Source organism: Eucyclogobius newberryi, unplaced genomic scaffold (assembly GCF_026437365.1).
Source record: "Eucyclogobius newberryi isolate DKJ021-1_F unplaced genomic scaffold, fEucNew1.0.hap1 SCAF_18, whole genome shotgun sequence".
In the NCBI taxonomy this organism is placed as follows: domain Eukaryota; kingdom Metazoa; phylum Chordata; class Actinopteri; order Gobiiformes; family Gobiidae; genus Eucyclogobius; species Eucyclogobius newberryi.
Window position 1 is genome coordinate 26,169,463 of NW_027315812.1, and position 15,816 is coordinate 26,185,278.

The 15,816-nt window shown below is 40.0% G+C and overlaps 1 protein-coding gene across 1 annotated transcript in view; it reads left to right on the forward strand.

Moving 5' to 3' along the window:
* Positions 1–15,816, forward strand: part of LOC140364812 (partitioning defective 3 homolog) — a 554,921-nt gene that overhangs the window by 343,790 nt on the left and 195,315 nt on the right. The window contains exon 19 of the mRNA XM_072451184.1: positions 4,365–4,575. Coding sequence (XP_072307285.1) covers positions 4,365–4,575 — 211 coding nt within the window. The remainder of the gene's footprint in view (positions 1–4,364; positions 4,576–15,816) is intronic.

The following is a 15,816-nucleotide window of genomic DNA, read 5'->3' on the forward strand; positions in this document are numbered from 1 at the left end:
ATACAACTAATCAAATGTTAACGTACAAAACAAAGCCTATACAACTCTGAGACATTTTACCTTTGAGTAAGTGACAAGATCAAGTATAAGAGCTCTTAAGACCAAGACAAATGTGCTCGAGTCTGAGACGAGACCAAGACCTGAAAAAAGAAATACAGTCTCATGGCCGGTCTCTATTACTAGGACACTACAAAGCAGGTACTCAAGAGCATGTTTGAAGACTGAAAGCAATACAAATAACACATTAAAGTATTTGTAGCCAATGGATTCTTTGGCTTGTTATGTTCCGGTATCTTAAAGCAAGTGGCACCCCATGCATGCCCTCTGCCCTCTGAGACTCGGAGGATTACATTGTGCATTACCTTATCAGTGCTCCGGCATCGTCAAGCAACATAAGCGCTAGTGCTAATCTCAATTATTGAAATAGGCCGACGGGCTCAGAGCTGCTGGGTCTGGTGCTCTTAAGAGGGTGATAAGAGCTCGGGTTCTCTGATAGCACCAGCGCTTATTCACACACACACTCACATAATCACAAAAACAATGTCTGAATGTAGTCTGCAGCAGGCTCAAATATACCATCAACACTCTGAACAAACTGTAAAGAGTGTTCCCCTATTCTGGTTATTTATTCGCTCGATTGATCGCCTCCTGTGCGCCGTTAGTGTCACGTGAATGTATTTATATTGTTTGTTGTGTGTCTCTTCTCTGTAAGATGGCGTTCCTTTGCAAATGCACAACTGTGAAGACACATTTCCCTGCAGGGACAATACAGCAATTAAAAATATATATAATTACCAGAAGGATTTGTTTAAAAAAATGCCATGAAGCTGTGCGATATAATCATCTGCATTAAAAAAAAAAAAAATCAACATAATAATAACTGCTTGTCCTAAATTAAATAACTATGAATAAACTATAGATGCAGTTGAAGTCATATCTGGTAGGCTAAAGGTACGCTAAAATTAAAAGCTACCACTAAGTAAATATAATGCAAAACTGACTTTTTCTTTTAGCTTTTAACATTGTTTTAACATTGTTACCTTATCAAAAACCTACCAGGAGTTGTATTTATCTTCATTTATGCTTGTTTGATGGTTTCTGTTTAATAAATCCTCTGCCACTGAGCCTCACAAAAACAATTGGTTTCAAATAACCTCAATATTTGTGACATCAAATGTAAAAGTACAGAGATCTCTTGTTCTATTTAAGTCCATAAATCATGGCCAGAGTGAGCATTTCTCATTCAAATCATGTTCATTACAACTGTGTGCCTACGTTAGAATGCCAGGGTAAGCTAGCTTTTATTATTTCCCATGGCAATTCCCTCTAGCTGCCAGTAGATGGAGTGCTACCACAAAATAATGACGAGGGAACGCATGACATGGAAAGTAATGCACGTTTTTTAATGTATAGATTATTTAAAGTTCTAAAACATGGGATGCCAAAGCAAAGATACATTTTGTGATAAAATGTAAATATATGATTATATTTGTGTGTTAAAAGTTATCTGCATCATTAGCCTGGGGGGAGGGAAAGGCATGTATTTCTAATAACATGTGTGAAGATGTTGTAGAAGCAGCCGTGAGGAATGTTCCTCCCATCCTGGGGACCAGATGGGTAGAACATTCACCAAGGTTTTTTATCTCTAAAGATAATACCAAAGAGTCGTAAAAGACAAGTGCCTTGATGTGAAGCTGACCAATGAGAAATGTAACCCGCCTCCTTTTTATGTGTGATTTTAATAAAATGACTTGTAAGAGGGAGGAACGCTGAGAGTGATTTTGGAAAGTCGTTCAGGTTGCTTACAACATCTTGACTCGGCTAAGCCTTCCTCTCCCTTGCAAGCCACACAAAAGACTGACGTTTCTGTGTCGTTTCGTATTCTAAGTTGAATTGTGTTCGCTATGTGTTAAGGAATAGCATCTGGTGTATGTCTCATTCCATGACACATTTAAAAGCAAAATGACATTACAAATCATACATAATACGAATGCCCTTCAACTGCATGAATGAACCTCATTTGTTGTAAAGAATTAACCATGATTGAGTAACCTGTAATAAATTATAACCTGAATGACATTTACCATATTTACAGCAGCCATTCCCATTGAAAAAAACACATTTGTAATTACCATCCCGGGAGACCCTTTTTCTCCATTATTTAAATGTATGATTACTGACAGATTAATTACATTTCATACATCACTTTTGATTAGTCGTGATGGAAACTTCTGGAGTTTAATCAACCCTCCATCACCAAGGAGTTCGTTTCAATCGCAGTTCAAATTAGTTCAGACGCAAATGAAACAGCCACATTTCTAAAGCCTATCATTTCTGCTCCGCGCTCGCTCAAATTATACATTTTCATCCTCTCGCTGGCTTTGAAACGCACACAAAACTGGAGGCTTTCGGCTAAGTGGAAATATGTTCTGGGCGAAATCTCTGCGGAGCGACTTTGTAAATATATGCGGCTCTAATGAGGAGTGGAATTGTGTGTGTTTTGTTCAAAGCCGCAGTAGTACCTTGTGGGACGGTGCTGTTTTTAAATCGTTCGTCTGATGCCAGGGCAAGAGAGAACCAGGGAGCGGGGCTGTCGACGTGATAAAACAAAAGTTGCCGCGGCGATGGGTTCTGATGTCGCGTTTGTGTGATCAGCGGGGAGTCGACTGGAAGTTTGTTCAGAGTTGCACTTGTTACATAAAGACGGGCACAAATCGTTCTCGTGCATGATGATTAGCATGAGAACGAGATGAAGGTTTTGGTTGAAAAGAGGTGGAAAGTAACGGAGCCCTTGAACTGAGATTGACGTTAAAAGGTGCACTGTGTAACTCCTGTCAGCTTGTCTCCATGGAGATGTTATTGCATTGCCTGGGATGAAACGTATTAGTCATTAAGCAAAACTTTTTCAATCAACGAGCGTTTTTCTTCAAATCAAACAGATGATGCAAAAAGACAAGTTGAAAATTCTGTTGGAAAAATTTGTCACGTAGGTGTTGGAGGAACTGTGGCAGCCAGGAGGCAAACCACTATCACATGTCATGGGATTGTCCTGTTGCTCAGAAGTTTTGGATTGAGATGCATTTGGGCCTCAGAACTCTTGCAGTTGTGAACAGATAACGAGAAAGGCCCCCACAAAAAAAAAAAAAAAAAAAAAAAAATCACATTCAAACTCAATTTGAAAATGTACAAATTTGAGGGACTGTGGACTGTGTTTTTTTTTTTTTTTTCATTATTCTTAAAAATAATTAAAAAATACAAAAATCTGATTAAAAAAGAAGCAAAAAGACACAGTGATATTACTCATTTTCCAAATATCAAACTTGTTTTTTTTATTAGGAGAAAACCCTGATGATTTTTGCAGATAGCGCGCTGATATAGGAAATAATCAATCTAAAAGTGATGTGTCCATCCCGGAGACATCTGTCAGGCTGGCAATGTCAAATACATATGGGAAAGAGTAATTTATTTGTGATTTTAATGCAATTTTTGAATGCATGGTCTGTAACTTCTTTGTGATTTGACCTACATGTTTCCTGTTGTGTGAAGCACTTTGAATTGCCTTGTGTATGAAATGTGCTCTACAAATAAACGTGCCTTGCCTGCCATTAATTAAATGCATAAATTAGAGTTGATAATATAATAAATGGACATAAATTAATGGTAAATTGCAGCCCTAGATTTCTAAAGCTATTTAGATGAATCAATGTGTTTGGAGTTTTCTTTCCTTGCTTGCTATTGAGCATGTGTACTTTGTGTATGCATGGGTTTCAAGCATAAGATCAGACGAGATAAAATGGAAATTTGATTTACATACTTGCACCTAATCCCACACATAACCTGTTCATAGAGATTGACAGATTAAAACAAAAAAAGGTTTTTCTTTGGGTAAAAGTCGCAGATGATACACATTTTAAAACGCCATGTCACTTTCTGTCAAATTTAGAATCACCGTCTACTGACAGTGGTTAGTGCCTCTTAAGAACCCCATGTCAACGACAAAACAACTTGACCAAGGCCTTTCCCTCATTCATATTCTAAATGTTTTTCCACTAGAAGTTATTACAGACATGAATTTCATTTTGCAACCAAGCACCAATTGCTCTTTATGTGGGGCCCGGCTTGAACAAAAATTCAACCCCTTGTAGTACCACGCCCCTCAACCCCCTTTAACCCCAAGATTTACTGAAAGTTGACTTTGCAGGAGACATGCTAATCCTGAATTGCTACAATCGCAACATCAGAAAAAGAAGATAAAACATTACCATAAACTGACAAATAGTTTTCTCTTCTATATTTCATGAAACCATTCTTAAATCTCCGTCAGGTCTGAGGGTTTAAAGACTTTTTTACTTTCTCCGTTGCAGTGGACGAGGACACGGAGGGCAGCTACCGTTCGGGCCCCGAGTCCCTCTCCACCAGCGGCGACCTGAGCAGCGCCTCGAGAGAAGACCGGCTCAAAGAACGAGACAAGATCCTCCCCAGCAAGACAGACAGCAAGAAGAAGAAGAGCGACGATGGCAAGGACAAGGGCAAAGCCAAGAAGGGGGTGCTCAAAGGCCTGGGGGACATGTTCAGGTAGGTGCACACCACAGACCACTGCTCTGGTCAGTGTCTGGTTTTACATCTTCAATACATTCCAATCTCTGGAACAACTGTACACGTTACACAGTTCTTTCTCAGGAAGTAGGCTAGCAGAGGTAATGATTGAAATGTGAGTACATAAGTGACAAATACAAAGAGGAGCTTGAACTTACAATCGGGTGAAGTTATGTGGACTTTAAAGATGCACTGGATGGTTACTAGCTCTTACTTACTGTAATAAAGGGTGGGTCTTAAGTTTCCATACATTGAATTGGTCAGCGTGGTTCAGTGGAGTGGCCTCCCAGAACCCCAGGTCTCCCCCTCTTGATGTCTATCTTTGGGGACACTTGAAGGTCACGGTGTATCAGGTAAAGGTACGAGACATAAATCATCTTAAGGAATGTGTCGTTAATGCCATCACAAGCATAACGTCAACTGCGCTAATGAACCAGTGGAAAACACACATTAATATGTGTATTCAAAACAATGGTAATCATGTAGAACACCTTATATAGATAAAAACTAAGAAAATACATGTAATTAAGATACAGCTACTAAAGAAACATGGGGAGTTTCTTGCATCAACCACAATGCTTGGGAGAATCCAGCCTTCCTCTGCAGCACAGGTCTGTACAGCTCAAACACGGAGCATGTTGAATGTGCTGAACGTGACAGACACATAGACATTATACTGTCAGGTACTTATACTGTATACTTATACTGCCAGGTGAGCACCATCTCACCGTGGAGCTGTTTCACATTTAATAATATGCCATTTGACTCATTTGTTGACCTCTTTTTAAGGCATTCAGATGATATAAATGTAACAGACTTACTTTCACAAGGCAGTAACAAGTGAGTAGCATTTAAGTAACTTGTAATGAGTAACTAATAGCAGGCAACATCACCAGGCTAAGTTACAGGTCAGAAAATGAATGTGCATAAGATAGAAATGCTATTCTATGGAACATTTCAGGCAACACAAAAAGCAGGTGGTGGTATACTGTACCTTAAAAGTACAGAAGAGTACTTTTTGGGGAAATAGAGGAGACACTATGTTTTTCAACAGGGGAACAATTTTATAACATGGATAGAACAAAGAGTAAGAACAAGTTACCCATAATGCAAAATGATAAATAACAAAAACATCATTTTTGTTGCGTATTGCTGTACTTCTACCCCTTCCTCACCCACTCTCACCCAACTTCAGAACTTCCAGACAAGAACAAGGGCAAAACTATGAAAGTCGTGCTCAAGTGCCTGGGAGAGATGCTCATGTATGCACCCCAACAACAGCAGCGGTGTCGCCTGGAGTGCCAGACGCCAGCGCTTTAGCTAATGAACGGCTTTAGAGCGGGCGCTGGCTAATCAGGGACCCCTCTCCTTGAACCTTTTGCGTGGGGGGAGAGGGGATGATGGGGACGGTGAAGGCAGGATTTGACCTCCAGGCCCTCTGGCACTTCTCAGACAGATTGCTTTAAATAAGGCCAACATGTTTTATTCATTATTTCACAGCGGGCGCAATCCGACAGTGCTCAGCGTTTGTTAACTAGATAGAGTCCAGGGCAGGGGACATTTGGTTCGGGGCAGGAAAAGAACCAGGGAGACAAAGCCGATGGATGTTCACAGCTAGTCAGTAGTAATAGTAGTAGTAGTTAAAGTTGTTGCTTTAAGTTGTTACAGATTAATATATAGTACAAGGAATTCATTCAAAAACAGGACAAAGCGCTTGTCTCTGATCTTAAAGGACACGTATTATGCAATTGTTTTTTTAGCTTTTAAACATGTTATAACATTGTTCCCTCAACAAAAATGTACCTTAAATTTGTGACATCAAAGGTATGTTGTAGAATAAATGGAAGTAGCCTGAGAGTTGAAAGAAGAGGCATGATGATGTTTTGAGGAAAACCATCAGTATGGGACACGGAGACATGAACCCTAAGACATTGCGACCGTGTGTATTCCAGTTTGATCCGGTCCAGCCTGGCTATGCTACTGCTGTAGATAGTAATGTACCTCTGAAGACCTAGAATAAGGTTTATTTCCCCGTGGTTATTCCCTCTGCTGCCTGTAGATGGAGTTCTTACACAGATCCTGATGAAAAAACGCCTCACAGATATAATGTATGCTTTCCAAACCTAATCGGAAACATGAGACGTCAAAGTAAATGCACCATAGCAAAATTACTTAGGCACATGTCATGCAATAATGATAATATATATAATAGTAAAAAAACAAAGTCTGATGGCCCAAATCCACCGGTGAATTAGAGCTCGTTCTTGTTTGCTTTTAAACTCACAAATATTGCACATTTTGCTGCAGAAGGTCAATATGGCCTCTCCAATGTTCAAATACACAGGTCTTGTACAAGGACAACATTGGGTCTTTCAATTGTTCAGGTGAGCATCCAAAATCATCCTTTATGTAGTTTTGTGAACAGCTCTATTTAATTCATACATCAGCAATCTTTTACAAACTATTGAAATCTGTATTTTCTCTCCAACCATCAAAAACACAATCATAATGACATGTTTTTCTCAAGGACACAGATATATATAATCCCCTTTTGAAAAAAAAAACTTGCTATTGAGAATACTGTGAACAAAACATATCCAAATAGTTGATGTTCAAATGATTATTACCATTATTTAGAGATGAACTGTATTGACAAAAGGAATATATTGATATTTTTTTTCTTTTATTGTCTCGATAACAATATTCTGTATTTTAACTATATTTTAGGAACGTGCCTCTAAACAAACACAAAACATAAGTGGACTATAAAAATAACCACATAAGTCCCGAAATATCACTTTAAACCCTTGATGTGGAAGTTGCACAAGGCTTTTTGAAATTATTTTAATATACATATAATTTTGCATATCTCTGAAACAACAGTTGCGGTTTTATATATTTTTTTAATATATATCTTTCAAAACTATTGCTATTATTCTACATTTTGCCAATTGATGCGTTGCACTGGGGTTAGCCATAAGCTAGTTTGCATCTACACTTAGCCCTTCCGTGCCAGCTAGCAGACAAAGAGAGTTGTCGTAAAAGCAAACATCCTCGGGGCACGCATACGACAAATTAGTGGGAGTCACGATAATTATTTCTACTCTGCTCATTTGCATAAGGCATAAATTAGCGATGGCGGCGGCTGCAGTGCGGGCCTTATCACGCTGAGAGCTGTTTTCACGTGGGTTAGCTTAATTATCGCACACTAATGAACAATAAAGACTATGTCAGAGAGGTTATGGAATGCACTCAGCTTATCATTACAGCGTTTTTAAAATTCTACTTCTGCTTGTGGTGTTGCAGTGGTGAAAAACATCCACCTAGCAGGCGTAATATTGAGACTAATTACCTAATATGTACAGCCATATGGAAGCCTTTGTGATGGAGGGTTTGCTGTTGAGCTAACTTTAGCTGCAAACAGGACTCAGAATCAGGAGCTGCACAACCCCTTAAGCTTAGGGCCTATTTTTCCTAAAACACCTGAAAAAATGACCCCCGTTTAAAACTGAAGCTGTTCTTGACCCTCTGGAGCACAAACAATCGGCTGGAGCCTTTGTGAAGCTGAGACTCTGTCGTTTTGGACTCTGAAGTCTGGTGCACAAAAAAAAAAAATGTTTTAAGTAGGCGGAGTCCGTATAAATGTCCTATTCATTTTTAAACACATCTCCGGGGCATCTGACGTAAGATTAGAATATGTTAAATGTAAATCGGCATGTTTACATTTAACGTTCTATGACACAGTTCCAAGTATTACACACATTGTTGTCAAGGATAACTAAAATAAAAGTTTAGTCACGACTTAACAACGGGTACATTTACATGGCCAGAACAACAGTTTGGTCTTTGTCACATTAGTTTTCAGGTTTTTGCATTATTTTCCTTCCTGCACAGGATTGAACATCAGAAATAAATCAGATTACTCCCATCAGACACGTTCAATAATCTCATAATGATCAGATGTTTGGTGTACACGTGAACACAGCCACTTAAGCATAACCAGCAGCCAGGATGAACTTTCAACCTTTCTGCTAGTTTACTTTCTGCTTCAAACCTCATCAGTGCTGAAGAGCAGAACCCGTAACTAACTCCACCTGGCTCGGCTTTATAATCTTATGCTTGATTAGTGCACGGACACAAACAACCATCCGTCAAATGAAAGATGGAGGAGGTGTAATCGTCAGGTCTGACACGGTGTGACACTCCAGCGGGGCCCTGGCAGAGTGCTCGGCCCTGGCTGGAGGGGGGTGGGCGGCCGGGTCGAGGGGGGAGTGTGGGTGCTCTTTCTGCCCTTCTTGGCCTCATCATCGTTCTTCATTATCTTTGAGTGCCACTGCCACTTAAGCGCTGGCACAGGCTGACACTGGGGCTGTGTGCGCGTGCAGAGCCAGGCCACGTGTCGCCTCACTGCAGAGACCAACGCTGCTGCAAAAGCCCGTCACGACACCCTCATGCTTCAGACTGTGCTTACGTAAAGTTAAAGGGATTTATGATGTGAAAAATGAACTGTAGGTTAGGTAACAGCAACAGCGGTAGAATTGTTCCCTTCTATCGGTTTCAAAAAAAGAACTTGTTGCTGAATTCGTCTGTATTTTTGAGGTCTCGAGGCTGTTTGATTGTGGATTAGTCCTGATTTGAACTTGGTGTGGTTTTGTTCACAGGTTTAGTCCTGGTCTAATCCATGTTTTTATGGGCTTTAGTCTCACTGTAGTGTTGTTTGTGAATGTATGATGGCAGCCTAAAACATTGTTCCAGAATATTCAAACCTCCATTAAAGGCTATCTCTAGTATCAGCTCAAGGTGGTGCGGGCGGAGGTGCTGCGCTCCGGATTCTTTCCATTTCAACAAGTCTTTTCCTCACATCCCATGAGCATGAGGTTTTGCAAGTGCACCATCAAAGCCGGTAACCACAACAGCCCAGCAGAGCGCCGGTCCTAATGCGAGCGCTCAACAGCAAGAACAATGCTACAACACAGCGTGAGAGCGAGGCGTAAGGCTTTGTTTATTTGTATTTAAATCTCCAGTAAATGCTACTTTAAATATTTGTTACCAAAATCTTGATAGCATTAACCTAACGATTAGCCGTGCCAACTTGGCGTCTATGTGTTCATGTAATCAATCAACAGGAGTTTTCCAAACTTGGCAAAGTGAAACTACTATTGCACTCAATAAACCTTTCATACAGTTGTATTTGTGTATAAATATAATATAATGCACAACTAGCAACATAACTAAAAGTCACTTTGAGGTGTTGATTCATATCAACACCTCAAAGTGTCTGTATGCTGGTGTAGCCAGGTCTTCCTCGGGCGTCTGCAGCTTGTACAAAATGCAGTAGCACGACTCTTAACCCTAAGGAAGCTCACATTTCTCAGATATTAGCGTCTCTCCACTGGTTGGTCGGTACGTTTTCAAATTGTCTGGAATAGTCTACCTTTGTATGTGAGACAAGCTGATTCACCGGAAGTCTCTTTTGAAAATATACTTTTTATAATTTTACTTTTGACCATGTTTGTTTGCCTTTTTGCTTTTTAAATGTGTGTTGATATTGTAACTTTGGTATTTGCAGCACTGAGTTCAACCTTGTTTTTTTTAAAGTGCTTTTATAAATACATTTGATCTGATTTGATGGTACATTTGTTTACCTGGTTTATGGTTCAATATCTCTGTAAATAATGGGCCTTTCCATGTGAAACATAAACTGGAACGGCTTTTCTCTGTCTCCTCTGTCGGTCCAAATACACCCAAGTCAAATTATCTTTACACTATAGCTTCAGAAAGTACTGCCATTATTCAACTCCAGACGGAATTGTCAGGTTTATTTGAAAGAACTGCAAGCCATAACATTAATATGAGTTTTTGAGCCAATCTCTGAGAAATACTGATAAGGGTCAACATTTGTGGATCTTAAGTCTGGATATTTCTTCCAAAAAACATGAAATCGCCCTCTGCCTTCCATGTTTGTCTTATTAAACATTATATTTGACCAAAGTCTTCCTATCCCTTACGTTGATGGCAGCGTCATCTCCTGCAAAAGTTTCACAATTACATTTGCAAGTGAACAGAAGTCCCTCTTCACCTCACGTTCCTCTTTTTCAAACTTTGACAAGCCCATCACTACCACGTTTATCCTTCTGTTCCCTCTGTTCCTTCTGTTTCCCCTCTATCCACCTGCAAGCCCCGAGACATTCCCACAAGCGAGAGGTGAGAATGAAGTACCTACAACTATCTCAGCAAAACTCTGAGCAAAACAAAATGCCTAGCGGTCAAAAAAGTTGTACGGGGAGAAAGGAGAAGTGATGTAAACGCCAACGCTTTGTTTGGCGATCCTCTGACAGCGATTTCAAATGGAGGCAGTCTTCAGTGCATGACAAACAATTCTCTGATCCTTTTTTTCCCCGTTGCATAAGGAATCACGGAAAGAATTCCACATGAGCTAGATCTATCGTCAACTCCAAACGACATCGAGGAGCTAATTCCGTGTAATGCCTGTCAATGCGCTTACCATTTGCATAAAACAGACATGCTTTTGCCTGCTTGGATGTCTTACACTTTAGAGCTAAGGAGATTTCAAGGAGTTTGCGTATGTGGTTTGGAGATTGGATTGTGGAGCTCATTTGCATGCAGGACTGAGGGAGACCTGAGGAAGGCGTAGTGCAAGCCCGCTTAATAGACAAGGTGATGGAGAGTGCATTAGCGTCAGAGCTAGTGGAAATACAAGACGAGAAGAGGAAGGGATGAAGAGAGATAGAGGTGGAGAGATGTTTGTAAAGGTTGTGGTTATTGAGAGCAAAGTGTTTCCAACTGCAAGACAGAAATAGTTATTAAGGACAATTGGGATGTCAGCTTCAATGTGTATCAAATCGTACCAAAGTATGGATAGTTTGATACATAGACAAGGTATCAAAAGTGTTATCGATACTTCAAATGATTAAGTATTTTAATTTGGAGTAGATGCTTATCTTTATTTGCAATCTACCTCTGCTTAAGTTATCCGACAATTGCGTTTTGTTGTTTTTTTCCTCATCATTTATGATATATGTTAATTTAATAAAAAAAAATGTTTGTATTTTTTGTAATATTGCAGGCCTGGTACTAGACATGATGAGGTACATACGGCCTTAGCGCTTTTAAAACTGAAATTCTGTCTAGAATTTTGTATTAGCCGCTGTTTCAAGTGTCAATTTTCAGTTGAAAAGAGTGTCAAAGAGACTGAAGTAAACATGGCAGAGGTAGAGTGCAAATGAATAGTAATTTACTCCAAGTTAGTATTGTAGTAATCGTAGAGGATGTTTTCAGTGCAGCTACACAAAACTCATTATAGCAATATTGCAATACGTGCCCTTGTATTACTTGGCGTTAGACTGAAACAAACATAAGTGATATTGCACATCACTACAACGCTACAAACAGTCACTGATTTTGTAGATAATATATATAATTAAAACCTGTATCAAATGTAGTGTCTTGTCTTAGGACACAATCACTTGGATAAATGATGTGGACTATTTGGTTGGTGGGTAAAGACTTCTCTCATATTATTATGGAACGCTGTCAGACATTTCAGAGAAAGACAAATAATCTTCCAAAGTCAAAATGAATAGGTAAGATTGAAAGAGAATTGGCTCCATAGTGGTATTATACTTATGTTAAAGTAACCAATGCCGACACATTTCCTCGCTAATTCTACGCTTTTGCATGAGTAATCTATCCTGTCACAGACTCTTATCAGATGCTAAGGGTTTGATGGAGGAGGTCAGTGCCTCGCAGCGCAGATGAACAACACCATGTTAGCCATGTTGACGGCCCTGACATCACATCACTGTCTGCTAGCATGCTAACCGCGCCCTGGGCAGAGAGCGCTACATCTGACTCCTGATAGGATCTAAAAGTAATGATCGCGTTTGCCACTGGAGAGGACATAAATAATAAGCTCCCAGACTGCTCTGGGGCTAACGCGTCTGTGCTAACAATAACCATACTCACTGCACAGACATAGATCCAAGGAAAACCGCCACGTCAAGTGTCCCGGGGCAGGATTTCTATATGCTTCTGTGCGCATGGTCATTCATTCATAATAATTGTGAGCCGTTTATTTATGGGTGGTATATAGGCCTGTCTAAGAAGTCTGGGATACAGTACATGCTGAAGGGACAGTAATAAAGCTCAAGGAGAAGCTAGATTTTTACATTACTTTGAGTTGTATTATCACAAATTAGGCCTCCCTATAGTATATTGCCCTATGACATGGTAACATTCTGTGATTTTCTTTTTCCTTAAAGTGGACATATTTAGCATTCCTGTGGCGTTTAAACATGTTTTGGTCACCTTGAGATTAGTATTTCACATTTTCTTGAAAAAACAAAAAACAAAAACCCACACACTTAACAAACTTGTGCTCAGTTTCGGCCCTCTGCTGTCAACAGTGGGAATGAACAAACAAACAAATAAATGAAGCTCTTTGGCAACGTGACAGCTAAGCTAATGGAGCCATACGTTCATATAATTGTGAACACAATTTGACCACAGAACGAGTCCAGTGATGGTCAATGGACTTAAAAACTGCATAGGAGATGTCTGGATTTTTACCTGTGACACATCAATTCGGGGAAAGTTGAAACAGAGTGATTTATGAGCACTTAGAGAAGAAACAGGATTGATGAAACAATCGTGAATGAAGCGAAATACTACTCCAGGTTTTTATGAGGGAACAATATAATTTATATAAACAATACAAATTTTGCATCATTTAATACAGGTTGAAAAAATAACATTATATATATATATGCTACGAGGGAAAGGAAGGAAATATAAGGTAGACATATACATTTAAGAACAGTTGTTTCAATAAAACTGAAAATAATAAACCTATTATAAATATAATTGATACAATCTTGCCTTTCCATGCAAAACTTTAAAAATAATAATACTTTAAAAACTGCAGTCCTTTCTAAGATGGATTATAATACTAAAATCTGGAGTTGTTTGAATAGATGGCGGAGAGGATGAGCGTGTGTGCACTGGAGTGAACTGGGTTACAGGCGGATTGCACTGAACCAGGAAGAAAGAGGAGATAGAAGCTTTTCACTGCTCCAGTCACAACACTACAGCTGCTACTGTCTGCTGCAGGGAGGCCACACCATACGCCTGTGCCTTTCCCTCCCCGCCTGATCCGTGTGCCTGATCCGGCGCACGGATCAGGTGCACGGATCCGGCACACGGATCAGGCGGGGAGGGAAAGGCACAGGCGTATGGTGCCACCGTGGAATTGTGTCCGTGTTGACGCTGATGCCTGCAACACACAATCAGAAGTATATCGTGCTTCTGCCCGAATCAGATGGTTTCAATATTAACCATTTATGATAATGTGAAGAAAGAAGTTAGAGTCTAAAGAGCACTTTGCGTAAATTAATAAGTAATAGTAGTTTGTGTTTCAGCTACCACATAAAATAAGCATTCAACCATATACATTTTGAACATAAATACTGTAAGCAAGGTCGAGAAGAGAAAAAAAAGAGAAAAGCAGGTTAAAAGAAATCTATTTTGCATAATATGTGTCTTTTAATATGCGATAAAACCATTGTGAGCTCAAAGATATATTTTTTATACATTTCCCAACATTAACATAGCTGCTGATTTATGCTAATTAAATTTCCTGTTGATCAAAGGCTGTAATATCAGCAACAGGCTCTTACGACTACCACCCATTCTGTGTTACTGATGAAAACCCCATCCAACATAAACCCATTGAACCCCAGATAAAAGCATTTCTCCCCCCAGCCTCCTTCCCTTCCCCCCTTACCCTCAAGTGGCATGATTCCTACTGCTCCAACCCCGACACCCAAGGGACCCACCCTCACATCCACCAAACCCCACCACCATCCCGCCTCGCCTCTCCCCGTGCACCCGTCCAGCTCAAGGCCAAGGAGTTCGAACAGGAAGCCGGCGATGTTGTCTGATGCTTTCTTCCTTTCTACCCTTCCATCTTTATTATGCTCAAGCCTGGATGAAGCCCGCTGGGAGCAGAGAGCAGCGGTGGGGGGTTAGCGTGTTAGCGTGTTAGCGTGCTCTGTGGACTCGCATAAAAACGAAGGATGTCATGCCATGGACAGAAGAGTCGCGCATGGCATGAGAGAAGGCAGTTAGCGTGTGCCTACTCCAGGCGCTTCCAACACCGTGATCTTTCTGCTCGTGCGGTGCGAACGGACGACGGCCTGTATTGCCCCAATCTATAGAACGACGACATGACATATACATTAGCATTTTTAAACATTGTCATATACAACCACTCATGTTGCTAGCATGCTATTGTATCAAAAAAAGTGCTTGAGTGCAGCTTTATGTCATGGGATGGGAAGGCGTGCGAGATCTGTGGCCTACTCAGTGGTGAGTTGAGAGTACGGTTGGTTGGAGAATACACAAAAGCCTTTATTGAGAATTTCACGCTAAAATGCATGAAATTATAAATAGGAGATTGCACGCCCCTATAACGTTGCTGACTTTCTCTGGTGGGAGTGTAACGATGCATGATCCCATAAGTGTACAGCGTATCAGCACTAATGTCACATGGTCAAATCATGTTTGTCACATCAAATTACTTATCTCTCTCTGCTGTGACAATACACGGTGTCACAAACTATGATTTCTCAGAGTTAGTAGGCGTATGTCTTCAAAATAAAATCAAACATTAGAAATAAGTCAATGGTACGTTTTGTGTGTACTTTACTTCATGTGTTCAGGGGCCGTGAGTGCCAACGGTTGTTATAACGGGGGTCGCAACTCAAAAAGTTTGCGAAGCCATGCAATAAAGAAGCTCACACTTGAAATATATATATATATTAAGTCCTTCATGAAATAGAATAAATACTTTAAACTCAATCTGCAGAGTCATAGAAATAAATGATCCTTTAGCAGTTCAGATTTCAGTCTTCTCTCAAATGTGAATGCTAATGTTTAAATGCTATGCTAACTATATGAACAAAATAATACTATAAACCATGAAATTACAAAGCGAATCATAACCTAAATGCTTTTCAGAAATTCAGAATTGGATTTGTATTACCACGCTCAATCGAATTATGTATGTATGTAGATATCTTCTTCGCAAGCTAGCAAATTGTAACCCGTGCTAGCAACAGTGGCACACAGGGACAGTTTCAGACGGATAAAGCTTTACTTGAGAATGTAGAAATAATAATACTTAATTAAATATATGCCACC